A 26,547-nucleotide genomic window follows, 5' to 3' on the forward strand; every position below is an offset into this window, starting at 1 on the left:
AAATTTTAAAGTTGAAAAATATATAAATTAAAATACAAGAATTAAATTCATAATATAGAGATTAATCACGTAATTTAACTAAATGTGATATAATTGTAAGATTGCTGAATCCCTTACATATCTTAAAGGATCACGCAAAATCCACCCACGTTTTCTACTTTTGACAAACAATAGTATACATAGCCAATTGAAGCTTGGCAGTGTTCGGAAATATTAAAGTTTTGGATAATTTTTCTATTCATATTTTTTTAATCTAAATTCGGATATTTTCTGATTTTACACTATTTTATATTGAGTTTATTTTGATAATAATTAATTAAATCTACATTATTTTTAAATTTTTTTTGAGTTGGTGTCACGAGTTAATTGGGCATCAATTCTTAATTAAACTATGAGGGTATTTTAATCTTTTTATGTAAAAAAATCAATAAAAATATGGATACAATGGGATTCAAACTCACACCGATTGCATTAGTAAAACATTTAATTTACCACTAAGCTAAAATATTATTTTGATATTTGTATATATTTTAATTTTATTATGCACACTCCATTAGTTCCATCAGTTGTATACCTATACTATTATTAAACTCCGGATCGAGTTGGTGTATGAGTCAATCGGTCACTAACTTGGTTAGGAAATTATAGGAATGTCATTCTGTAACTAAAATAAGTAATATTATGGGTAAACTACTAAAATAGTCATTTTTGTTTACTTTAAGTTACATTTTAGTCACTTAAGTTATCACACTGTAACATTTTAGTCACTGAGCCGTTGATTGTCATTAACGATATAATGGTAAGCTGATGTGGCACATTAAATCATCATTACAAACAAAAATTTTAGGTTAATTTCTGTTATCGGTCCCCATATTTTTTCATTTTGAGCAATTTCATTTTTTCTTTCATGTTATTTTTTCTTCTTCTTCTTTTCATTCTCTTTTGCTTCTCCCTCTATTTTCTTTCCTTCTCCATTTCTTTTAACTTAAGTTTTCTATGTTTACCATTTGTTAAAACTAATTACTATACTTTTATTATTTTTTTGAAAAATTTATTTTTTTTGAGTAAGATAAGCTTGTAGACTAATTTTAAGAATAATATTTAAGAATTAATTTTCAAAGGGATTGAAAAGGGAACTATACCCTTTAGCCAAGTGGGGATCAAGCTCAAGCCCCTGCCTGCTAGAAAGCTCCATCTAACAAGTTACATGCTAATGTAGAAAGCTCCATATAATGACACATACGATAAAAGCATTTAATTTCAAATCAACTTTTAATTCAAATTGTCTAATTTAATAGTTTGGGTAGGCTTTATAATATCTTTGTTGACACGAATATCGTTTAGCATAATAGTTGTAAGGATGATAGTAGTAGTTTTCATGTTGATTTGGTTGAGTTTGGATAACATTTTAGATTTGGTTTTGAGTTTGGTATTAGAGAAATATCACGATAGGAGTGAGTCTATACTTACTGTATCAATTGTTAATGCTTGGATTTGATAAGACGAAAATGACAGTGGAATTAGGCAGTTCACCTCGTGGGATACAAAGCAGACAACCATTATAGGAGGTGTTCAAAATCCAAGCAGCGAAGGCATAACAACTCTAAATTTATGATTTAGCTAAAATTATATCTTTATGAAATGAACTCTGATTTTTTCTTAGAAGAGCCCAATAAACAACTCCAACTTGATGCTTTAGTAGTACATTGATATCCACCAATACAGGGGTAAGGTTCCAATCGACTTTCGTTCTCATATGCTTTAGTATGTTGAAATGTTCTTTCAACACAATTACTGATAATGCATGTTTTGAATAAAATTATTTATTCAAAATAAATAAATATATTAAATCAGCAAAAAGATACATATAGTAATAATACTAAAAATTTATTTATTATAATTATAGGTAAACATAAGTAGGAATGTGAGGAGTTATATAAACTTCTAATGGAGTTGCTTTAGGACTCATTAATTTGACTGCTTCAGACATATCGACTAGATTGTTTGATGGAGTTTCAAACTCGAACCAATGCAGCAAATTACCCAGGGTAAGCTCTAATGGAGTTAGTGGAATTGTAAACAAAAGCAGGAAGGCGAGGAGTTATATGAACTTCTAATGGAGTTGCTTTAGAATTCGTTATCCCAAGTGCTTCACGCATATCGACAGCTTTGTTTGATGGAGTCTCAAACTCAAACCAATGCAATACATTAGCTAGTGACTAGTGTTAAAAGCAAAATTTGAAGTGCAAATGAAACTCCAGGACACATTCTTCTACCACTTCCAAATAGAATCAGTTCAAAATTCTGTCCCCTCACATCAATGTCTTTGTGACTAGTTATAAGTTGAAATTTAAAAGGGTTTGCCCATATAAATAGATGATGATGAATCTTATAAAGATCGTGATCTTTTTTATGTAAAGTGAAGTAGCCTTTTTCCCGGTCACCCCAAATCATACATCAATGATCAATCCAATTCCATTATCAATTTTCTCTCCATTTTTCTTGTTTTGAAAACACTGATCAATCAAAATGTCATTAAGAGCTGGACTTGATTTGACATGTAGTGCGATACTTTACGCCTCCTTGAATTGGACTGATTAAGGTATCGTGCAAGGGCCATTCATGTCTTTACCATTAGATTGACTAACATTACTTGGGCAAACCACTTTTCCTTGAAATATTTGAAATTTATTGAATTCTACTTTTTTTTCAGGAAAGAAAAATACCAAAAGTTGCATATGGTATTATTAAATGACAAGTATAGTACCTTAGAAATTTGTTGAATTCTACTCATTTTATAATAAAATTAAAAAACCAATTAGTTAATGGAATCATAAAAAAAATAAAGGAAGACGAGGGGTTATATAAACTTCTAATGAAGTTGCTTTAGAACTTGATATCCCAAGTGCTTCACACATATCGACAGCTTCTGGTGCTGTTTTCTTCGAGTTTGTGTTTCTTCTTGAGATCGACAGAAAAGAGAAAAGGAGTAGTGGAAAAGCAACGATTGCAACCGTTGAAGTTGCTGTGAGTGAATGGAAATAATCCATCGCCCGATTCCCACTTCAATATTAAGATAAGAAATGGAATGTGAGCAGCAGAGATGAGGGAGTTGGATTTAAAGGGCTAGGGGATGTCAAGACAGTACCTTCATCAACAAGTGTTCTTGTTTTTTTTTTTTTGTCATTTAATTTCTAAAAAACAAAATGAAAAGGATAAATTAGGAGTGCCAAAGTTGTAAAATTTTTATTTTTGGTGCCTAAAAATGAAAACTGTGACCTGCTGTCTACCCAAATATGTATATTCCCCCACACTCTAGGAACAATAATTTCTTTAATTAAGGTTAAATTTTGTTATTAGTCCCTCTACTTTGTAAAAGTTACAGATTTAACCCATACATTTTAATTTGATTAATTTTGATCATTATACTTTTTGAATTGGTGAATTCTAGTCTCTTAACTTTTTTAAATTTTAAAAATCTAGTCTTAACCCTAATAAATAGTAGTTAAATCCGTTTGTTTAAATTCAATTATTAGTCTTGTATTATGTTTACGATTGTAAATTTAGTCCATATTCTCCAATTAGATCATTCTAAGTCCCTGACTTTTTGAAAATTAAAATTTTATTCTTGACGTAAATGACCGTCATAAATCCATTAACTGAATATATTTTTAGCGAGTAATATTTGAAAATAATAAGACATAGCATTATATATATGGTAATATGTTTTTCGCATCAGATTTTGAAAATAGCAAAACTTAACTTAATGAATGTAATAATTATCGTTTGATGAGAACTAAAATTTTAAAGTTGAAAATTAAATAAATTAAAATACAAGAATTAAATTCATAATATAGAGATTAATCATGTAATTTAACTAAATGTTGATATAATTGTAAGATTGCTCAATCCCTTTCATATCTTAAAGGATCACGCAAAATCCACCCACGTTTTCTACTTTTGACAAACAACAGCATACCTAGCCAATTGAAGCTTGGCAGTGTTCGGAAATATTAAAGTTTTGGATAATTTTTCTATTCATATTTTTTAATCTAAATTCGGATATTTTCCGATTTTACACTATTTTATATTGAGTTAATTTTGATAATAATTAATTAAATCTACATTATTTTTAAATTTTTTGTTGAGTTGGTGTCACGAGTTAATTGGGCATCAATTCCTAATTAAACTATGAGGGTATTTTAATCTTTTTATGTAAAAAATTAATAAAAATATGGATATGATGGATTCAAACTCACACCGATTGCATTCGTAAAACATTTAATTTACCACTCAACTAAAATATTATTTTGATATTTGTATATATTTTAATTTTATTATGCACACTCCATTAGTTCTATCAATTGTATATCTATACTATTATTAAACTCCGGATCAAGTTGGTGTATGAGTCAATAAGTCACTAACTTGGTTAGAAAATTATAGGAATGTCATTCCGCAACTAAAATAAGTAATATTATGGGTAAACTACTAAAATAGTCATTTTTTTCACTTTAGGTTACATTTTAGTCACTTAAGTTATCACACTGTAATATTTTAGTCACTGAGCCGTTGATTGTCATTAACGATATAACGATAAGCTGATGTGACACATTAAATCATCATTACAAACAAAAATTTTAGGTTAATTTCTATAATCGGTCCCCCTTTTTTTTCATTTTTAGCAATTTCATTTTTTCTTTTATGCTATTTTATCTTTTTTTAATCGGTCCCCGTTTTTTTTTCATTTTTAGCAATTTTATTTTTTCTTTTATGCTATTTTTTCTTTTTTTTTCTTTTTTTTTCATTCTCTTTTGCTTCTCCCTCTATTTTCCTTCCTTCTCCATTTCTTTTAACGTAATTTTTCTATGTTATTTGCTAAAACTAATTCCTATACTTTTATTTTTTTTTGGACAATTTAATTTTTTTTGAGTAAGATAAGCTTGTGGACTAATTTTAAGAATAATATTTAAGAATTAATTTTCAAAGGGATTGAAAAGGGAACTATACCCTTTAGCCAAGTGGGGATCAAGCTCAAGCCCCTGCCTGCTAGAAAGCTCCATCTAACAAGTTACATGCTAATGTAGAAAGCTCCATATAATGACACATACAATAAAAGCATTTAATTTCAAATCAACTTTTAATTCAAATTGTCTAATTTAATAGTTTGGGTAGGCTTTATAATATCTTTGTTGACACGAATATCGTTTAGCATAATAGTTGTAAGGATGATAGTAGTAGTTTTCGTGTTGATTTGGTTGAGTTTGGATAATATTTTAGATTTGGTTTTGAGTTTGGTATTAGAGAAATATCATGATAGGAGTGAGTCTACACTTACTGTATCAATTGTTAATGCTTAGTTTTGATAAGATGGAAATGACAGTGGAATTAGCGGTTCACCTCGTTGGGTACAAGGCAGACAACCACCATAGGAGGTGTTCAGACGAAGATGGTGTTGATATCGGGTTAGGTTTTTGAAGGAGGAATGAAAGGAGCGGAGAGAAAGCGAGAGAGTCCCTTTTTCCAGTCAGATTTGAGAGATTTTAAACCCTTAGCTACAATCTTGAGATGCCATATGTCACCTCTCTATTAGCAAGTCAGGAATAATGGGCCAAATGGTTTGTCACCATAGGTTTAGGCTGGTAGGGTGGCGATTAGACGTGCTTTCAATCACTTTAGATGAAACACGATAGTGAGGTTGAGTAGTGAAGATTAATGAGTAGAGCTCACATAAATTAATATGACTGTTAGGTCAAGGACTGTTCCTGAAAGATATGTCCGAGTAATAGGTGGAGCTTTCGTGAGGAGTAGATCCAAGGAGCGGAGGCATAACAACTCTAAATTTATGATTTAGCTAAAATTATATCTTTATGAAATGAACTTGTGAATTTTTCTTAGAAGAGCCCAATAAACAACTACAACTTGATGCTTTAGTATTACATTGATATCCACCAATACAGGGGTAAGGTTCCAATCTACTTTCGTTCTCATATGCTTTAGTATGTTGAAATGTTCTTTCAACACAATTATTGATAATGCATGTTTTGAATAAAATTATTTATTCAAAATAAATAAATATATTAAATCAGCAAAAAGATATATATAGTAATAATACTAAAAATTTATTTATTATAATTATAGGTAAACATAAGTAGGAATGTGATGGGTTATATAAACTTCTAATGGAGTTGCTTTAGGACTCATTAATTTGACTGCTTCAGACATATCGACTGGATTGTTTGATGGAGTTTCAAACTCGAATCAATGCAGCAAATTACCCAGGGTAAGCTCTAATGGAGTTAGTGGAATTGTAAACAAAAGCAGGAATGCGAGGAGTTATATGAACTTCTAATGGAGTTGCTTTAGAACTCTTTATCCCAAGTCCTTCACGCATATCGACTGCTATGCCTGATGGGGTTTCAAACTCAAACCAATGCAACACATTAGCCAACGTAAGCTGTAAAACTTGAAGTGCAAATGAAACTCCGGGGTACATTCTTCTACCACTTCCAAATGGAAATAGTTCAAAATTCTGTCCCCTCACATCAATGTCTTTGTGGGTAGTTATAAATCTTTCAGGTTGAAATTCAAAAGGGTTTGCCCATATAAGTGGATCATGATGAATCTTATGAAGATTCATAATAAGCCAGGTGCCAGCTGAAACATGGTATCCATTAACCGTGCAGTCTTCAGTGGCTTCATGGATCACAGAGAGCGGAGCAGAAGGATATAGGCGTAGAGTTTCTTTAATGATGGATTGAAGGTACACTAAGTTTTTTGTGTCTGAAGTCTATCCTTACCAATGTGGACATCTAGTTCTTGTTGGACTTTACTCAATTTGTCACGATTATTGAGTAGCAAAGATAGGCCCATATCAATGTGATGGATGTGGTATCCTCCACGCCTAAGACAAGTCCCTGTTACATCAAATACCATGAAAAGATCAACAATGAAATAATGGCATTTCCAACTTATGTATGTTATTAATAGCAATCTTGACCAAAAAAAATTGCCATTAATCACAATCTATTTGGTTAAGAGATATGCACGTACTAGACAATTGATTTTGTTTATTGTATCAGCATGGTGTTCCTCCGCCTCACTGAGAATAGACAGCATCACTCCCATGAAATCTTCCTCACCGTTTGCCTTATTTTCAGCTCTCTTCTGCTTGTGCTCTCGTAGCCATCCCTGCAGAACTTGGTCCAATTCTTTCGCTGTCTTCTTCATGAACTTGATGTCTCCACCTATGTCCAGGAATCTCAGAAACGGCAAAGCATCTGATATTAAGAACTTTCCACTTAGTACAAAGAAGTCATCCATCGATTTCCTCCATTTCAAGTTTTCACCTCCTTCACTGGAATTTGGAATTCGCTTCCCTACAATCATCCACATAATCACGTTCAGAGTAACTTCTTTGAACCATCCCCTCATCTCCACCAATACTTTATCGGAGTTAGCACTTCTCTTCTTGTTCCACAGCTGTTACAACTGTTGCAGAGATGTCTTCACCTCGGATTCCCTTACATGTTTAAGTAATTCGAGTCGGTGATTTGAGAGGAGCTCAATAGCGGCAACCTTGCGTATTTGACGCCAATAAGGTCCATATGGTGCAAAGCCTAACATGGCTCTGTTGTTACCCAAAATTTCCGAGCTTGCAAGTTTTGGACGAGAGGCAAACTCTTTATCATTTACGGTGAGACATTCTTTTGCAATCTCCCAATCGCTCACCACCAAAGCTCTATGCACACCCAACTTGATACTGAAGATTCCTCCATATTTGTCAGCCATGTTAGCCAAGCTTATGTGAGGTGGTTGTGATCCTCCTAAGAGGCGGAGATGGCCAATAATAGGCCATGCTCCACCAGCTTCTGGTGCTGTTTTCTTCGAGTTTGTGTTTCTTCTTGAGATCCATAGAAAAGAGAAAAGAAATAGTAGTGGAAAAGCAATGATTGCAACAGCTGAAGTTGCTGTGAGTGAATGGGAATAATCCATCGCCAAATTTCCACTTTCAATCTAAGATACAGACAATGCATATATATGCATTGTTGTGTTGTTGACGTAATTATCGTATATTGATCTTTCACTAACTTACGTTACTGATATTGGAATTTTGAAGCCATATAAGAAAATCAACGAAGTACTGCGATGTGAAGAAAGACGACAGGTTATACTAATTCCAATCTTGGGCTCCATTTATTTTCTTGAAAATGATTTCCAAAGAAAAAAAGATTTTTGAAAAATGATTTATTTTTATAAAAAATTTAATTTTTTATGGTGTTCAAATAAATCAGTATAAATATTTTCGATTATTTGGTAATTTTCCTGAAAATATTTCATAAAAATTGTTTTCAATTAATACATTTAAGATTCTTTTATATTTTCATTATTTAATTGAATTTATTTTATATCTATAAATATATATTTTATGTTTTTTTTCATATATTGCAATAATTTATTTATAAATAAATACATCAAATTAAATATATAATATTACTCAATTATTAAGCTAGAATACAAACAATAACAACTTAAAAAAATTACACTTCTAAATTCTTTTATACCGTTTATTTTTCATATCCAACATATTTATGTGATAAGTTTACATGTGTTTATAATTTGTTGCTCGTAATTTGAATATGCTCTATGTCAAATTCAAACTATTATTCAACATCTAAATTAGCGGTTAAGTTGAGGTAATGATATGATTTGTTCGATACCAATATTTTAAGAATTTAAATAAAATATTTTAAAATTTAGGAACTAATTTGAAGTCTAATTAATACTCTAGGGACAATTAATTAAATTAACCCAAAGACAAATATTGCAAACCACTTTTCCTTGACGATCCACTACCATCTCTCGCTAACTAAATATCTAAAATAACATAAATAATAGATTTGTGGAATCATATTATAAAATTATATTATTTAGCCCATTTACTTTTTTTTTTTGAAAATTTAGTTTTACTTTTTAGATATTAAATTCAGGCTCAACAGTTACTACTACTAAAAATATTCTATTAAATTCAGGTTAATTATAACCTCATTTTTTACTTAAATGACTACCAAGTGAATATTTTTTGTTTGAAAATTTAAAATCGACAAAATTAACAAAAAAAATTAAGCAATGTTAACAATTGGACTTGATTTTCAAATCTGAAGAGTAGATGGGCTAAATATTTAAACTTTATAATTCTGAATTTGTAAAGAGTACATAGACTTATGACATATTTTAAACTTTATACTACAAAACATTTATTATTAATATATTTATAATTGTAATAAATATTTGTTATCAAAATATTAATATTGAATTTTTTCAATAATATATGAAATTATTTAAAATTATTATTTTCAAAATTTATTATTAAAATAAAATTAATTTATTAAATAATAATTTATTATATGATTAGATAGAGATAATTAAATATGTATGTTTAATAATATTAAAAATTATAATATGTTATATTAATATTTTATTTATTTTAAATATTTTTAAAAATAAAAATAAAATTTATTATTAATATAATAATATTAAGCTTGACTAAAAGTTATTTTTTATATGAAAGTAAAATTACCTATAAATGAGTTCTTCTCCGAAAAAATGATTTACGCTAAGTCATTTTACAAGAAAAATGACTTATTTTCAGTTGACTTATAAGTCATTTTCTATTGATCAAACTATTTTTCATGAATCAAACTTTGAATACATTTTTCGTAAAACAAACAGAACGTTATTTTCTACATTAACAAAACCAGCCTGGTAATCTTCGTGGAACACATTTTTATTTCCAAATAAAAAATGAAGATGAAAAAGGAAATTCGTTCACTTATTGTTTTCCACGAAATTAATATTCTTGTCTATTATTATCATCATTAAATATAGGGAAATGATACACTTATATTAGTATAAAATTATAATGATATTAAACTTTATGTATTGGTTTGATGGTTAAGGGTGTTTAATGTCTTATGTGAGATTTTGGTTTGATTCGTGCTATTTATAATTTATCAAAAATTATAGTGATATTATACTTTTTATAATTTTTTTATACAATTAATATCTTAATAAGTCAACCGTTGAATTTTATGTTCTATTTATGTAGATGATGTATATTAAGAGAGAGAGGGAGGGAGAGGGGGGGAAGAGAGAGAGAGCGCCATTTTCTAGTCAATTTTGAAATATTTTAAACCCTTAGCTACAATTTTGAGATACACATGTCACGTCTCTATTAACAAGTCAAGAAAAGGGGGCCATATTGTCTATCACCATATGTGTAGGTAGAATGGGGATTGATAGTGCTTTTAATCACTTGAGATGAAATACGGTAGTAAAGATGAATAGTGACAATTAATAAGTGAGGCTCACATAAAGTAGAGAAGTGTTCCCGAAAGATATGTTCGAATAATAAGTGGAGCTTTCGTGAGGAGTAAATTGAGAAGTGGTAGAGGCATAACAACTCTAAATTTATCATTTAGTTAAAACTATATGTTTATGAAATGAACTCTCTCAAATTTTGTTAGAAGTGCCCAGTAAACACCTCCAACTTAATTCTTTAGTAGTACGTTTATATCCACCAATACAGGGGTAAGGTTCCAATTGACCATCGTTCTCATATGCTTTAGTACGTTGATATTCTTTCAACACAACTACTGAAATGCATGTTTTGAATAAAATTATTTATTAAAAAATAAAAAATAAAATAAAAATATTAAATCAGTAAAATCAACTGCACCAACAGCACCAAGTAGCCCAAATATTTATTTTTGATCGTGTATATAATAATTGTTCGATAAATAAGCAATATACTAACAATTTTGATATCCACAAAAAAGATATAAATAGCAATAATACTAAAAAGTTAATTCTTATAATAATTGCTAAACATAAGTAGGATTACGAGGAGTTATATGAACTTCTAATGGAGTTGCTTTAGAACTCGTCAGGCCAGGTGCTTCACGCATATCAACGGCTTCATCGAACGAGGTCTCAAACTCAAACCAATGTAACACATTAGCTAGTATAAGTGACAAATTCTGAAGTGCAAATGAAAGTCCGGGACACATTCTTCTACCACTTCCAAATGGAATCAGTTCAAAATTTTGTCCCCTCACATCAACATCTTTATGTGTGGTCATAAATCTTTCAGGTTGAAATTTAGAGGGATTTGCCCATACAAGTGGATCACGATGAAAATTATGAAGATTTATAATAAGCCAAGTGCCAGCTGAAACATGATATCCATTAACTGTGCAGTCTTCAATGGCTTCATGGATCAGGGATAGTGGAAGAGCAGGATATAAGCGTAGCGTTTCCTTAATAATGGATTGAAGGTACACTAAGCTTTTGGTGTCTGATTCCGTCACTACCAACCTATCCTTACCAACCTTAACATCTAGTTCTTGTTGGACCTTACTTAATGTGTCACGATTATTGAGTAAAAAGACAAAGCCCATGTCAGAGTAACTGACGTTGTATCCTCCGCCGCTATGATGATAGCCTGTTAGACCAAATACCATAAAAAGATCAACAATGAATTAATAGCATTTCCAACTTCTGTATGTTATTAATGGCAATCAACAATGAATTAATAGCATTTCCAACTTCTGTATGATATTAATGGCAATCAGTTTGGTTAAGAGAGATGCACGTACGAGACTGATGGCTTTATTGATTGTATCAACATGGAGTTCCTCCGCATCACTGAGAATAGACAGCATCACTCCCATGAAATCTTCCTCACTATTTGCCTTATTTTCAGCTCTCGTCTGCGTGTGCTCTCGTAGCCATCCCTGCACAACTTGGTCCAATTCTTTCGCTGTCTTCTTCATGCACTTCATGTCTCCACCTATGTCCAACCATCTTAAAAACGGCAACGCATCTGATATTAGGAACTTTCCACTCAGTTCAAAGAAGTCATCCAAATATTTCTTCCTTTTCAAGTTTTCACCTCCTTCACTGGAATTTGGAAGTCGCTTCCCTACAATCATCCTCATAATAACATTCAGAGTAACTTCTTTGAACCATCCCTTCATCTCCACCAATACTTTATCGGAGTTAGTACTTTTCTTCTTGTTCCACAGCTGGTATAACTGTTGCAGAGATGTCTTTATCTCGGATTCCCTCAGAGGTTTAAGCAATTCAAGTCGGTGATTTGAGAGGAGCTCAATAATGACAATCTTACGCACTTGACGCCAATAAGGTCCATATGGCGCAAAGCCAATCATGGCACCGTTGTAACCCATAATTTCCGAGCATGCAAGCATTGGACGAGAGGCGAATGCTTTATCATTTATGGTGAGACATTCTTTAGCAATCTCCCAATTGCTCACCACCAAAGCTCTATGCACACCCAACTTGATACTGAAGATTCTTCCATATTTGTCAGCCATGTTAGCCAAGCTTATGTGAGGTGGTTGTGATCCTCCTAAGAGGCGGAGATGACCAATAATACCAGCTTCTGGTGCTGTTTTCTTCGAGTTTGTGTTTCTTCTTGAGATCCATAGAAAAGAGAAAAGAAAAAGTAGTGGAAAAGCAATGATTGCAGCAGTTGAAGTTGCTGTGAGTGAATGGAGATAATCCATCGCCAGATTCCCACTTTAAGATTAAGATATGAAATGGAAGGTGAGTAGCAGAGATAAGGGAGTTTGAGTTGTTGGACAAGGAATGTGCATGTCATAGCAGCTCGTACATTGTCAACTTCTTCATCCAATTGCATTCAAACAAGTGTTCTGTTTTTTTTTTTTGGTGTGTGTTTGTGTTTTTTTAAGCTTTTAAGTTTAAAATTGCAAATGATGTGGTACAAGTAAATTTTGTTAGTATACAATAAATTATTTAAAATAAATCATTTTATGTTTATCTTATAATAAAGTTTATATTTGATGGATTGATTTAAAAATATATATAATTTTCATATTTATTTTTTCATTTCACCACTAACAAGTATTAGGTGTAGTAGTAAGATACGTTATACTATTAAGAAAGAAAACACGAGTTTAAACCTTCAAGATGAATATTATTAAAAAACAATTACAAATCCCAAATAAAGACAATAAAATAGATATGCAAAATAAAGAAAAGGGTAAACCACACAGTTGGTCACTCACTTTTATAGGTATTCTTTTTCGGCACCAAATTTGAAAGTTTACAATTTAAGTACTGTCGTTATATACTTTTATCATTTTAGTCACTATCGTTACATACTTTTTTTATCATTTTAGTCACCCACTGTTAATTTGTCATTAAATATACTCAATTAGTCACTCAACTTTTATAAGTATTCATTTTGGGCACCAAAATTTAAAAGTTTGCAATTTAGGTACTGTCGCTACATACTTTTATATCATTTTAGTCACCCACCATTAATTTTCCATTAAACATACTCATTTTTAGTCGCCCAACTTTAATAAGAACTCAAATAATTTCCTATAAAGCTCTAGGTGTTTCCCTTTTATTGGAAAATAAAATAAAATTAATTCTAAAAAAATAAAAAAGATAAATTAGTTTTTCCAGTAAAAACTAAAGTATCTTTTTCTATAAAACCTAGGTAATTCCCTATAAAATCTTAGGCTTTTCCCTTCCATTTTATTGAGGAAAAAAACTGAAATTAATTCTAAAAAGAAAAAATAAAGGAAATTCTAACCTGAATTTTCCTCTAAATTTTCAGTTTTTCTCCTTTACTGAAAAAAAAATTAAAATTGATCCTTAAAAAATAAAAAATTAAAAGAAATTAAAAAGATAAAATGAGTGACCAAAATGAAAAGCTTCTAAATTTGGGTGACTAAAATGAATATATTTAATGGAAAATTAAAGGCGAGTTGCTCAAATGGTAAAAGAATATAATGACAGTGACTAAAATGATAAAAGTATGTAACAGTAGTGCCTAAGTTGCAATTTTTTTATTTTCAGTGCCCAAAATTTTCAGTTTTGGGACTTTAAAACATCGTATCCACATGCGTGGGATTTTTCTTGAAATTATCTTGGATTTTTCGGATATTTTCTTGGTTTTTATTGAGTTAATTTTGATTATAATTAATCAAATTTATATTATTTAAATTTTTGATCAAGTTAATATCATAAGTTGATGTTATGAGGTTTAGAAAGAGTCCCAATGATAATGCGCTTCCAAGAAGATACCTACACTTTCAATCAACTCAAACTGAAGTCAAATGTCTTCAAACATATAACTAATTAATTTTCTTTACCATTATTAATCAAACGCCCAAATCGTGATGTTTGTTAACACAGTTTGGATTTATCAATTCTAGTCTGCAAAACCTTAATCAGTAAATGTTTTTATTTAAAAATGGATTTAAAACCCTATTGCTAAAGTCCAAGCTTACTATTATACAATGGATAATTGCAGTCCTAATAAGATACTCTTAATATTACAATCATTCACCTCAAACAATCTCACTTCCAACAATGATTATTCTCCAATAAAATCCGTACCACAAAAATATAAAAATACAAAGTAAAATATCAATAAACACTCCTACAAAAGCAATCAAAATGCATACCACATATGTACCACAATGCAACCTATTTATTGCCTAAACAATGCATCACAGATAGTTATATTTCTCATCAATAATTATATGTCTCATCAATAATACAAATAAATTAAATTAATCTTATGTTGCCATCACAAAAACATACATTTATAGCATATTGCAGTTCGTGCAATCTACTTCTCTTTTGTTTGTTTTGACCATTCATTAAAAGTTTTTATTATGCATTTACCATTTTTACATAATGTAAAGATACACTAGATCAAAAAATCCAATTATTCAAGAACGATCTAATATGACTCACAATAATTTAGAATGTTGCACAAATTAATTGACCGAAATTGAAAAGGGCACTGTGGTCGATCAATATTCGAGACTAAAGCAATCAATACTCTATTAAACTCAGCAATAAAGGACCAAAAAAGAAAACCTGATAAAACATAATACACTTCCAAATGAAAATTTTAAGTTTAAATTTTTGAGAGAATATTATTGGAATGGCTATCACGAACTTTAAAAGAATTAGTTTCCATGAAACAATGATAAAATTTAATCAGAAGAATGAAATATTTGAAATTTATTGAACTTTACCTTTTTTTTAAAGAAAGTTAAAATACCAAATTTAACACCCCTTACCCGTGTCCGATGCCGAAACAGGGTACGAGGCATTATCGGACTTAAACACAATCAAACACACAAAATCGGACCATTTAAGTCCACTTTTCTCACCCTCATACTATCCTCTTGCACAAAAACACATTTATATACTAATAAAGTCCAACCTATCAACCATTTCAAGCTAAAACATGTATATTTCAATATCTAACACAACCATCACATTCAGATTTACTTTGCATACTTAATCATTCATACTATTATTTTATTACTTCAACCCCTTCACATGCCATATAAATAAAAAAGTTGTTTTACAAAATCTACCGGAGTAAATCTGGATAGTGTGATCCTTGATATAGATCCGATCCTCCGAACATATATATACATCAATCTACAAGAAATAATAAACACACACAAGTAAGCTTACAGAAAGCTTAGTAAGTTCATAGGCTCATAATAAAATCTTACCAAAATTTCACTACCAGTTATAATAAACAAGTATAATACAACATTTCCTGCCAACAGCAATCTCAAACAATGAATTTACTCAATCGAGCTCAATATCAGATATAAACTTATGTTCCAACATTTAGCTTCAATTGCACTTACAAATACTTGTCTAATTAAGGATCGCCTTACGGATTTGAGTACATCATTTGCCCGATGCCACGATTCGCTTGAATCTTTTACAATGCTATAACTCAGTATGGCTTTCTTCACTGAAATACCATACCTACTTTTCACGACTCAGTACGGTTATCTTAACTGAAATACCATACCTACATTTCACAACTCAATATGGTTTACTTTACTGAAATACCACACCTACATTCCACACTTTTCCATGGATCCACCATGGACTTATTCGCTAATTCATCGCTGGTTACTGAACGTACATACTCAATCCTGCGTATCCCTTAATTTGAACTTACAATTTGATTTTCACATTTTTACAATAATAATAATTCAACAACAATACACGAATTAATATATTATGTCATTACCACATTAACAATTAATCATAAACGTTCAGCCGTACGAACTTACCTAGGCCAATTTGTAGGAATTGTAATATTTCAGGGACTAATCAGCGACTTTTTCTTTTCCTTGTTTATCTTCAGATTCTTGATCTATAATATAAATTTTTCCATTCATTAGCATATAATTCAATACTAATTCACTTCGCAATTTATGCCCTTTAATTTTTGAAATTACACTTTTACTCCAAAATTTATAATTTTTACAATTTAGTCTCTACTCAATTAACATTTCAATTGAACAATTTTTTCCTCAAATAACACTTTATCTAATAATTTTAGGCTATATTACAGCCTTTGATATTCATAATTTCAATACAACACCCCAATTCCTAGGTTTTTCACAATTAGGTCATAAAAATCATTTTCTACTAAAATCACTTAATAAAATCAAAATATAATGAAATTAAAGCTTCAAATATATTATAATTAATCATAAAATTCCAGCACTTATTCATGGTAACTTACAAAATCACCCATGGAATCAAAAACTAATGAATTAAATAGTTGGACCTAGTTGTAAAAGTCACAAAACATAAAAAATTTCAAAGAAAAAGCAAGAATTGAACTCACATGGTATAAAAATATGAGAAAACAGATTGTTTCAGACCTCCTATGGCACTTTTTGCTGATGAATTATGAAGAAATCTCTAGATTTTTCAATTTTGTCTTTGTTTTATATGTTTAATTTGCAAAATTTCTAATTTTTCCCTTGTTTCTCCTTATTTTCTTCCTGATTTTCTTGCCCAAACCATCTAGCCCATATAATTTGGGCCTAATTGCCTTTTAAATCCCTCCCTATTAGTCACTTAAGCTATTTAATCATAATTTAACAAATTTTTCACTATTCTCAATTTAGTTCTTTTTAATTAATTGACCATCCAAACGTTAGAATTTTCTAACAAAACTTTAACACCAACTCAGTGACACTCTATAAATATTTATAAAAAATATTTATGGCTCGATTTATGAGTTCGAGGTTTTGATACCTCATTTTAGACCAAATTTACTTATTAATTTGTTTTTAAATCACAAAATTTACTAATCCAAAATTCTTCTATAATCACACTTGACTCATATGTATTTATTCATTAAATTTTAAAACTCACTAGTCGGATTTAGTGATCTCGAATCACTATTTCTGACACCACTGAAAATTAGGTTGTTATACCAAAAGTTGCATATGGTATTATTACATGACAAGTAACCTTAGAAATTGATTGAATTCTACTCTTTTTATAATAAAATTAGAATGCCAATTAGTTAATGGAATCATAAATTAAAAAAAAAAAGAAGACGAGGGGTTATATAAACTTCTAATGAAGTTGCTTTAGAACTCGATATCCCAAGTGCTTTACGCATATCGACAGCTTTGTTTGATGGAGTCTTAAGCTCAAACCAATGCAACATATTAGCTAGTGTAAATGACAAAATCTGAAGTGTAAATGAAACTCTAGGGCATATTCTTCTACCACTTCCAAATGGAACAAGTTCAAAATTTTGTCCCCTTATACCAATGTCTTTGTGGGTATTCATAAATCTTTCAAGTTGAAATTAAAAAGGGTTTGTCCATATAAGTGGATCATGATGAATCTTATGAAGATTCATAATAAGCCAAGTACCAGTTGAAACATGGTATCCATTAACCGTGCAGTCTTCAATGGCTTCATAGATTAGGGGGAGCGGAACAGAAGGGTAGAGACATAAAGTTTCCTTAATGATGGATTAAAGGTAGACTAAGTTTTTTGTGTCTAATTCAGTCACTAGTAGTCTATCCTTACCAACGTGGACATCTAGCTCTTGTTGGACTTTACTCAATTTGTCACGATTACTAAGTAGTAGAGATAAGGTCCATTTCAATGTGATCGATGTAGTATCCTCTGCGCCTAAGACAATGTCATGTTAGATCATATACCATAAAAAGATCAACAATAAAATAATAACATTTCCAACTTATGTATGTTAGTAATAGCAATCTTGACCAATGGTTAAGAGACGCACGTACGAGACACGTGGTTTTGTTGATTGTATCAGCATGGTGTTCCTCATCATCACTAAGAATAGACAACATTACTCCCATGAAATCTTCCGCACCATTTGCCTTATTTTCAACTCTCTTCTGTTTGTGCTCTCGTAACCATCCCTGCACAACTTGGTCCAATTCTTTCGCTATCTTCTTAGAATGAGTAGTGACAATTAATGAGTGGAATTCACATAAATTAATATGATTACTAGGTCGAGGAATGTTCCCGAAAGATATGTTCAACTAATAGGTAGAGCTTTCTTGAGGAGTAGATCGAGAAGTGGTGAATGCATAACAACTTTAAATTTATCATTTAACTAAAATTGTATCTTTATGAAATGAACTCTCTCAAATTTTCTTAGAAGTACCTAGTAAACAGCTCCAACTTAATTCTTTAGTAGTACGTTGATATCCACCAATAGAGGGATAAGGTTTCAATTGACATTCGTTCTAAGATGCTTTGGTACGTTGATATTCTTTCAACATAACTATTGAAATGCATATTTTGAATAAAATTATTTATTCATAAAAAAATAATTAAATAAAAATATTAAATGAGCAAATTCAATTGCACCAATAGCACCAAGCAGGCCAAATATTTATTTTTGATTGTTTATATAATAATAGTTCGATAAATAATCAATATACTAACAATTTTGATATCCACAAAAAATATATAAATAGTAATAATACTAAAAAATTAATTATGATAATTATTGGTAAACATAAGTAGGAATACGATGAGTTATATGAACTTCTAATAGAGTTGCTTTAGGACTCGACAAACTGGCTGCTTCAGACATATTGACTGGATCGTTTGATGGAGTTCCAAACTCAAACTAATGTAGCAAATTACCTAGCAAAAGCTCTAAAACTTGGAGTGCAAATGAAATTCCAAGGCACATTCTTTTACCACTACCAAATGGAATTAGTTCAAAATTTTGTCCCTTCACATCAATGTTTCTATGGGTAGTCATAAATCTTTCGAGTGGAAAATTCAAAGAGTTTTCCCATACAAGTGGATGACGATGAATCTTTTGAAGATTGAAAATAAGCTAAGTACCAGCTGAAACAAAAAAACCATTAATCGTACAATCTTCAATGGCTTTATGGATACCCGAAAGTAGAATAGCAGGATATAACCGTAATATTTTTTTAATGATTGATAGAAGGTAGACTAAGTTTTTGGTGTCTGATTCTATGACTAACAATCTATGTTTACCAATATGAATGTTTAGCTCCTATTGTTTTAGCTCATGTTGTACTTTTCTCGTTGCACCACTATTATAAAGTAACAAAGACAAAGCCCACATTAGTGTGATTGATGAGATATCTTCTGCCGCTAAGATAAGAGCCTGAAACCAACAATTAATATTCAACATCATAACTTCCTTATGGCATTAAAAGTGTAATTTGAACATAGTTCTAATGAAGATTGCGGTAAGGAGATTTGCCCATACAAGACTTGTGGCTTTGTTGATTATATCAAAATCATGCTTTTCCACATCACATAGAATAGACAACATTACTCCCATGAAATCTTCATCACTATTCACATCATTTTCAGCTCTCTTTTCCTTGTGCTCTCGTAGCCATCCCTCGACAACCTAGTCTAATTCTTTTTTCGTCTTCTTCATGAGCTTCTCCTCTCCACCAATGTCTAACCATCTCAAAAACGGCAGTGCATCTGATAATACAAGCTTCCCACCTAGCTCAAAAAAGTTGTCCATTGACTTCTTCCATTTTAGGGTTTCACCTCCTTCGTATGAATTCGGTATCCGCTTCCCTAAAATAACTCTCAAAATCATGTTAAGAGTAACACCTTTGAACCTTCTCTTCATATCCACCAATATTTTTTCACTCTTACTACTTTTCTCAGTGTTCTATAGCTGATATAACTCTTACATAGATGTCTTTATCTCATATTCCCGTACATGTTTCATCATGTTAGAATTGCGTGACCCATATTCTAAGAGATTGCTTGCAAGTCAAGTTCAAGTCAAGTTAAACAAAAAAATATTTTCTTTCTAGAAGATTTAGTATTTATGAGTATAATATATTTAGCATTTATTAGTATAGTTTAATTGACTTACTAATTTAGCCTATAAATAGGCTCTTTTACAATCTTAGAAAAACACACCCATTAGATTAGAACTCATGATACGTTTAGAGAATTTTGTGTTTACGTTTTGAGAGTTATTTGTTTTTGGGTTTTCGGGGTTTAGTTTTTATCTTCATCTTTTGTACTCTTCGTTATTTTGCCATTATAGTAAAATTATCTTTACCCGTGGTTTTTTGTCCTCTTTGGAGGGGTTTTTCCACGTTAAATTTGTGTGTTCAACTTCTCAATTTCTTCTACTATTTTTACTTGTTCGTTGCTTAATCGGGACGATTCTAACAAGTGGTATCAGAAATAGTTCAATTTTCATATATCAGCTCATTTAGATATGACGGCAACAAGGTTTGAAATTAAGAAGTTCGATGGTGAGACAAATTTCAATCTGTGACAAGTTCGGATAATGGCAATTCTAGTTCAAAATGTCTTGAAAAATGTTATTACAGGGAAAATCCTGAGAATCTAAATCAAACAAAATGGGAAGAGCTTGATGAAAAGGCATTGTCTGCAATCTAGTTGTGCCTCGCGAATACAGTATTGCAGATGGTATTGATGGAGAAGACCTCATTCGCCTTGTGGAAAAGGTTAGAAACTCTTTATGCGACTAAGTCTCTGGCTAACCATTTAGAGTTGAAACAACGTCTATTTACGTTTCCCATGAACGAATGTGAGCTTCTTAGAGATCACATCAACCAATTCATTACTCTTTTAAATGATTTAAAGAACGTCAAGGTTCATATTGATGATGAAGATCAAGCTATGCTATTATTGTGCTATTTACCCTCTTCATACAAGTCTTTCAGGGAGACCCTGATTTATGGCATAGACAAACTCTCATTCGAAGATGTGAAGGGTCATTTGTCGAGTAGAGACAAACTCGACAATGAGTTTGGTTTGAATAGCAAAGTAGATAGGCAAGATTCCATTTTGGTAGCATCAAAGAAACGAGACAAAAGGTGTCGCTATTGTAAAAAGTTAGGTCACGTCAAAACAGATTGTTATAAACTACGAAATAAAAGAGCTGTTGAGAATAACGAGAAAGATGCAATTGATGCTAATTTGGTCGATGAAGGTGGTGATGATTTCTTGTTAGTGTCAACGAGCGATAACTCCAAGCTTACGTCTGAGTGGATCCTAGATTCAGGATGTTCTTTCCACATATGTCCCAATAGAGAATGGTTCTCCACATACAGTTTAATTGAAGGTGGAGTTGTGCACAAGGGAACTGATTCATCTAGTAAGATAATTGGTATTGGTACTGTTAAAATTAGGATACATGATGGGACGATTAGGACACTCTCAGATGTCAGGTATGTACCTGATTTACGAAAGAATCTCATCTCCTTAAGTATTTTAGACTTGAAAGAATGCAGAATCAACATCGAGTCTAACGACATTAAAATATCTCGTGGAGCTCTCGTTTTGTTATAAGGTAAAAGAACTGGCAGTCTTTATATTCTGGAAGGTTCTACAGTGACCGATGAAATCGGACATCCCTCGTCCGTTATAGAGTCAAAGTTAACTCGTTTTGAGCGGAGGCAACTTGGTCGTAGGAGGGAAAAAGGTATGACTATTTTGTTGAAGAGAGGTTCTCTTTTGGATGCAGGTTTTGAAAAGTTAGGGCACTGTATTTGTAAAAATCAGACCCGGGTTAGTTTTGATTTGGCAGTGCACAAGTCGAAGGCTAAAAGTATTCCAGCTTCTAAGCATAGATTCAACTCAGTTAATTTCCTGCATAGTTCAAGATAGGCCCGTGGCGGGTTTTGGCAAAGACGGCGTTGAAAGAATTCATGTCATGGTGGAGATTGTTAGAATTGTATGACCCAAATTCTAAGAGATTGCTTGCAAGTCAAGTTAAACAAAAATATGTTTTATTTCTAGAAGATTTAGTATTTATTAGTATAATATATTTAGCATTTATCAATATAGTTTATTTGACTTACTAATTTAGCCTATAAATAGGCTATTTTACAATCTTAGAAAAACACACCCATTAGATTAGAACTCATAACACATTTAGAGAATTTTGTGTTTACGTTTTGAGGGTTCTTTGTTTTCGGGTTTTTGGGGTTTAATTTTTATCTCCATCTTTTGTACTCTTCGTTCTTTTGCCATTATAGTAAAATTATTTTTGCCCGTGGTTTTTTATCCTCTTTGGAGGGGTTTTTCCACGTTAAATTTGTGTGTTCAACTTCTCAATTTCTTCTACTATTTTTACTTGTTCGTTGCTTAATCGGGGTGATCCTACACATCAAGTCAAGTCGGTGATTAGAAAGGAGCACAACAGTAGCAAACTTGTGTACTTGACGCCAGAAAGGTTCGTACGACACAACGGCGATCACGGAATTGTTATAACCCAAAATTTCCTAAGCTGCAAGCTTTGGACGTGTGGCAAATGCTTTATCATTTATGGTGAGACATTCTTTAGCAATATCCCAACTACTCACCACCAAAGCTCTATGCACACCCAACTTGATAGTGAACGTTCTTCCATATTTTTTTCTACCATGTTACCCAAGCTTATTTGTAAAACTTTAGCCTGCAATGCAACAACAGAGAAGCATTGAAGCTCAACCAGTACAGCAGTAACATTTTGTTCATATGTAACTAGATTTAGTTTTTATGTAATTTGTATTTAAAGTTAGTAAGATTAGTTGATGATTTGAATAATTTCTAATGTGATGTAATAGTTGATATGTCAGCTACATTTTGTGTGTAATTTTAGCTTTACTTTAGTCAAGTAATTAGTGGGAGCAGTTACACATTAGGTAACAACTTTGTAACCTATATGTTTTTGACTTAATGAAAATTTGAAATGATGATCAGATTCATTTTTCAGTTTCTTCTTGTTCAAATTTATTTTGCATACATTTTTTGCTTCGTTTCTCTTTGTTTTACTGTCAAAACCCTTTCAAATGGTATACAAGGCCTGTCATCTTTGAGGGCCTTTGTTGTTGGTAGCTGTTTTGTGAGGAACCTTGAAGAAAAAGAAACTGAAGCTATTGTTTTTGTTCTTACTACAACATAAGCTTTACACCACCACCACCACCATCTGTCTTTGCTAGTGAGAACTACCACATTTAGGTAGTGAAGATGAAAACTTAGCTCCAAGCACATGACTTGTGGAACGTGGTTGAGAATAACATAGAACCAACTGCATTAAAGCCCAATCCCACCATTGCACAAATCAGACAGCATAGTGAAGAGTATGCTAAGAAGCATAAAGCAATAGCATGCTTGCAAAATAGTGTCCTGATGTGATCTTCACTCGAATAATGGCTTGTGACACTCCAAAGCAAACCTGAAAGAAGTTGAAGGAAGAGTTTTGGGGGTCAGACAAGACCAGTCAATAGCTGATCAACCTCAGGAGGGACTTTGAGAACTTGAAAATGAAAGAGTCTGAAATAATCAAACAGTACTTTGATAGGGTAATGACCACAGTCAATAACATTAGGCTCTTTGGAGATGATTTCAGTGAGAGCAGAGTTGTTGAGAAGGTCATTACAACACTTCCTGAAAATTTTGAGTCAAAAATCTCCTCACTGGAGGACTTAAGAGACTTATCAACCATTTCACTATCTAAATTGATAAATGCTCTGTATACATTAGAGCAAAGAAGGGCCAACAAACTGGAGGAGCATCCTAAAAGAGCTTTTCAAGCAAAAGTCAAAGAAAGCTTAAGTTTAAGCTACAAAAGAAAGAAATCATCTGTTGACAAGAGGGAGAGACCAAAGAGGGATGCAGGAAAGAAGAAATTTCCACCATGCATTCACTACAAAAAGTCCACACATTTAGAGAGGTACTGTTGGCACAAGCCTGATATTCAGTGTAGGAGCTGCAAGCAGTTTGATCACATTGAGAAAGTTTGCAAGAACAAAGTAAGGGCACAAACTCAGCAACAGAATCAAGCTCAGGCTGCTGAGGACATTCAAGCTCGGGAGGACCATGTTTTCACTACATTCTATTTTGCAACTTCTAGCAAAGTCAGAAGAGACTGGTTAGTAGACAGTGGATGCACTCATCACATGTCATCAGATGAAGGGTTATTCAAAGATCTTGACAAAAGCTTTGTTTCCAAAGTTAGGATTGGAGATGGAAACCTTATTGAGGCCAAAGGAAGAGGCAATGTTGTGATCAACATAAAATCAGGTAACAAAACAATTTCAGATGTCCTTTTTGTACTTGATATAGACCAAAATTTGCTTAGTGTTGGTCAGTTAATAGAGAAAGGTTATTCACTTGTTTTCAATAATAACTCCTATGTTATTGAGGACACATCTGGTCAATAGAAGAGAATTATTGGTGTGAAATGGGTGTTTAGGGTCAAGTACAATGCTGATGGGTTTCTAAACAAACACAAGGCAAGACTTGTGGTGAAGGGATATAGCCAACAATATGGCATTGACTTCTAAGAAACCTTTGCCCCTGTTGCAAGGTTAGATACAATAAGGTTAGAGAATGAAACCCTACTGATTGTGTCACTCTATGTAGAAGACTTGTTGATAACTGGAAGCAAGAAAGAGTTGATTAAAGAGTTCAAAGTGCAGATGCAAGATGTTTTCGAAATGACTAACTTGGGTGAAATGACTTACTTTCTTGTCATGGAAGTGATTCAAATTGATCATGCCATCTTCATAAGTCAGCGGACCTTTGCCTTGAAGATCTTAAACAAATTTTGTATGTCAAATTGTAAAACAGTTAGCACACCAGTGGCTCAAGGTGAGAAACTAACCAACAATGGCAACCATGAAAGAGTTGATGAGAAAAAGTATAGAAGCCTTGTAGGTTGTCTGCTTTACTTGACAGCTACTAGGCCTGATATTATGTTTGATGTTAACCTTCTTTCTAGATTCATGTATTGCTGTGATGTTGTTCATTTTAAGGCAGGCAAAAGGGTTCTTAGATATGTGAAAGGGATTTTGAGCTATGGAGTGAAATTTGAGAATGCAAAAGAACTCAAGTTGATAGGGTATTCTGATAGTGTTTGGGCAAGATCCATTGATGACATGAAGAGAACATCTAGTTATTTCTTCACTCTTGGCTCAAAGGTCTTTTGTTGGAGTTCAAAAAAACAAAAAATTGTTGCTCAATCTGCAGAAGAAGCAGAGTACATTGCAGCTGCTGCAGCTGTTAATCAAGCCATTTGGCTTAGGAAACTTTTATGTGATTTGAATGAAGATCAAGCTGAAGCTACTGATATTAGAGTTGACAATCAGTCAGCTGTTGCCATAGCCAAAAATCCAGTATTTCATGTCAAAACCAAGCATTTTAAGATAAAATTTCATTTTGTTAGAGAGGCTGAACAATCAAATGAAGTTAATTTGATTCATTGCAGCTCAGAGAATCAATTTGCTGATATACTAACTAAGTCTCTCGGTGCTACAAGATTTGAGAACTTAAGAAGAAGTATTGGTGTTTGTTGCATACAGTCTAAGGAGGAGTGTTGAACTTTGGCCTACAATGCAACAGCAGAGAAGCATTGAAGCTCAACTAGTATAGCAGCAACATTTTGTTCATATATATGTAACTAGCTTTAGTTTTTACCTAATTTGTATTTAAAGCTAGTAAGATTAGTTGATGATTTGAATGATTTCCAATGTGATACAATAGCTGATATGTCAGCTACATTTTGTGTGTAATTTTAGCTTTACTTTAGTCAAGTAATTAGTGGGAGCGGTTACACATTAGGTAACAACTTTGTAACCTATATGTTTTTTACTTAATGAAAATTTAAAATGATAATCAGATTCATTTTTCAGTTTCTTCTTGTTCAAATTTATTTTGCATACATTTCTTTGCTTCTTTTCTCTTTGTTTTGTTGTCAAAACCCAAACATTATGTGATGTGGTTGTGGCCCTCTTAGGAGGCAGAGATGGCCAATAATAGGCCATGCTCCACCCGCTTCTGTTGCTAGTTTCCCATTGTTTGTATTTGTAGGGTTAGATTTTGATATCCATAGAAAAAAGAAAAAAAAAACTAGCAGTAATGGAAAAACAATTATCACAAGGGTTGAATAAAATGAATCCATAACAATTAATTAAGTTGAGGGAGTTGGATTTATAGTTGTTTTAAGAAATTGTAATTTATTATTAGCTAAATCTATTGCCTATATTTTGTTTGCGATGAACAAAGATCATGATCTTTTTTATGTAAAGTGAAGTACCCTTTTCCCCCGTCCCCACCCATCATACATCAATGATCAATCCATTTCCATTATCAATTCTTTTCCATTTTTCTTGTTCT

General features: G+C 31.9%; 4 protein-coding genes across 4 annotated transcripts; all 4 read right to left on the bottom strand.

Annotated features, from left to right (window-relative positions):
* Positions 1-5,908: 5,908 nt before the first annotated feature.
* On the bottom strand, positions 5,909-8,031 carry LOC107935569 (demethylepipodophyllotoxin synthase). Its single transcript, XM_041094916.1, has 2 exons — positions 7,054-8,031; positions 5,909-6,917 (listed from the first exon to the last, which is right to left on the bottom strand). The coding sequence occupies exons 1-2, from the start codon at positions 7,432-7,434 to the stop codon at positions 6,834-6,836; spliced, it is 465 nt and encodes a 154-aa protein (XP_040950850.1). The 5' UTR covers positions 7,435-8,031; the 3' UTR covers positions 5,909-6,833.
* Positions 6,275-6,640, bottom strand: LOC121218714 (cytochrome P450 82A4-like). Its single transcript, XM_041096401.1, has one exon. The coding sequence runs from the start codon at positions 6,638-6,640 to the stop codon at positions 6,275-6,277; it is 366 nt and encodes a 121-aa protein (XP_040952335.1).
* LOC121203372 (cytochrome P450 82A3-like) lies at positions 7,486-7,995 on the bottom strand. The gene has a single exon (XM_041096402.1). The coding sequence runs from the start codon at positions 7,993-7,995 to the stop codon at positions 7,486-7,488; it is 510 nt and encodes a 169-aa protein (XP_040952336.1).
* A 2,751-nt stretch (positions 8,032-10,782) lies between the features above and the next one.
* LOC107935585 (demethylepipodophyllotoxin synthase) lies at positions 10,783-12,731 on the bottom strand. The gene is made up of 2 exons (XM_041094917.1): positions 11,658-12,731; positions 10,783-11,503 (listed from the first exon to the last, which is right to left on the bottom strand). The coding sequence occupies exons 1-2, from the start codon at positions 12,585-12,587 to the stop codon at positions 11,420-11,422; spliced, it is 1,014 nt and encodes a 337-aa protein (XP_040950851.1). The 5' UTR covers positions 12,588-12,731; the 3' UTR covers positions 10,783-11,419.
* Between the last annotated feature and the right edge of the window lie 13,816 nt (positions 12,732-26,547).

This window comes from Gossypium hirsutum, chromosome D06 (assembly GCF_007990345.1).
Source record: "Gossypium hirsutum isolate 1008001.06 chromosome D06, Gossypium_hirsutum_v2.1, whole genome shotgun sequence".
In the NCBI taxonomy this organism is placed as follows: Eukaryota; Viridiplantae; Streptophyta; class Magnoliopsida; order Malvales; family Malvaceae; genus Gossypium; species Gossypium hirsutum.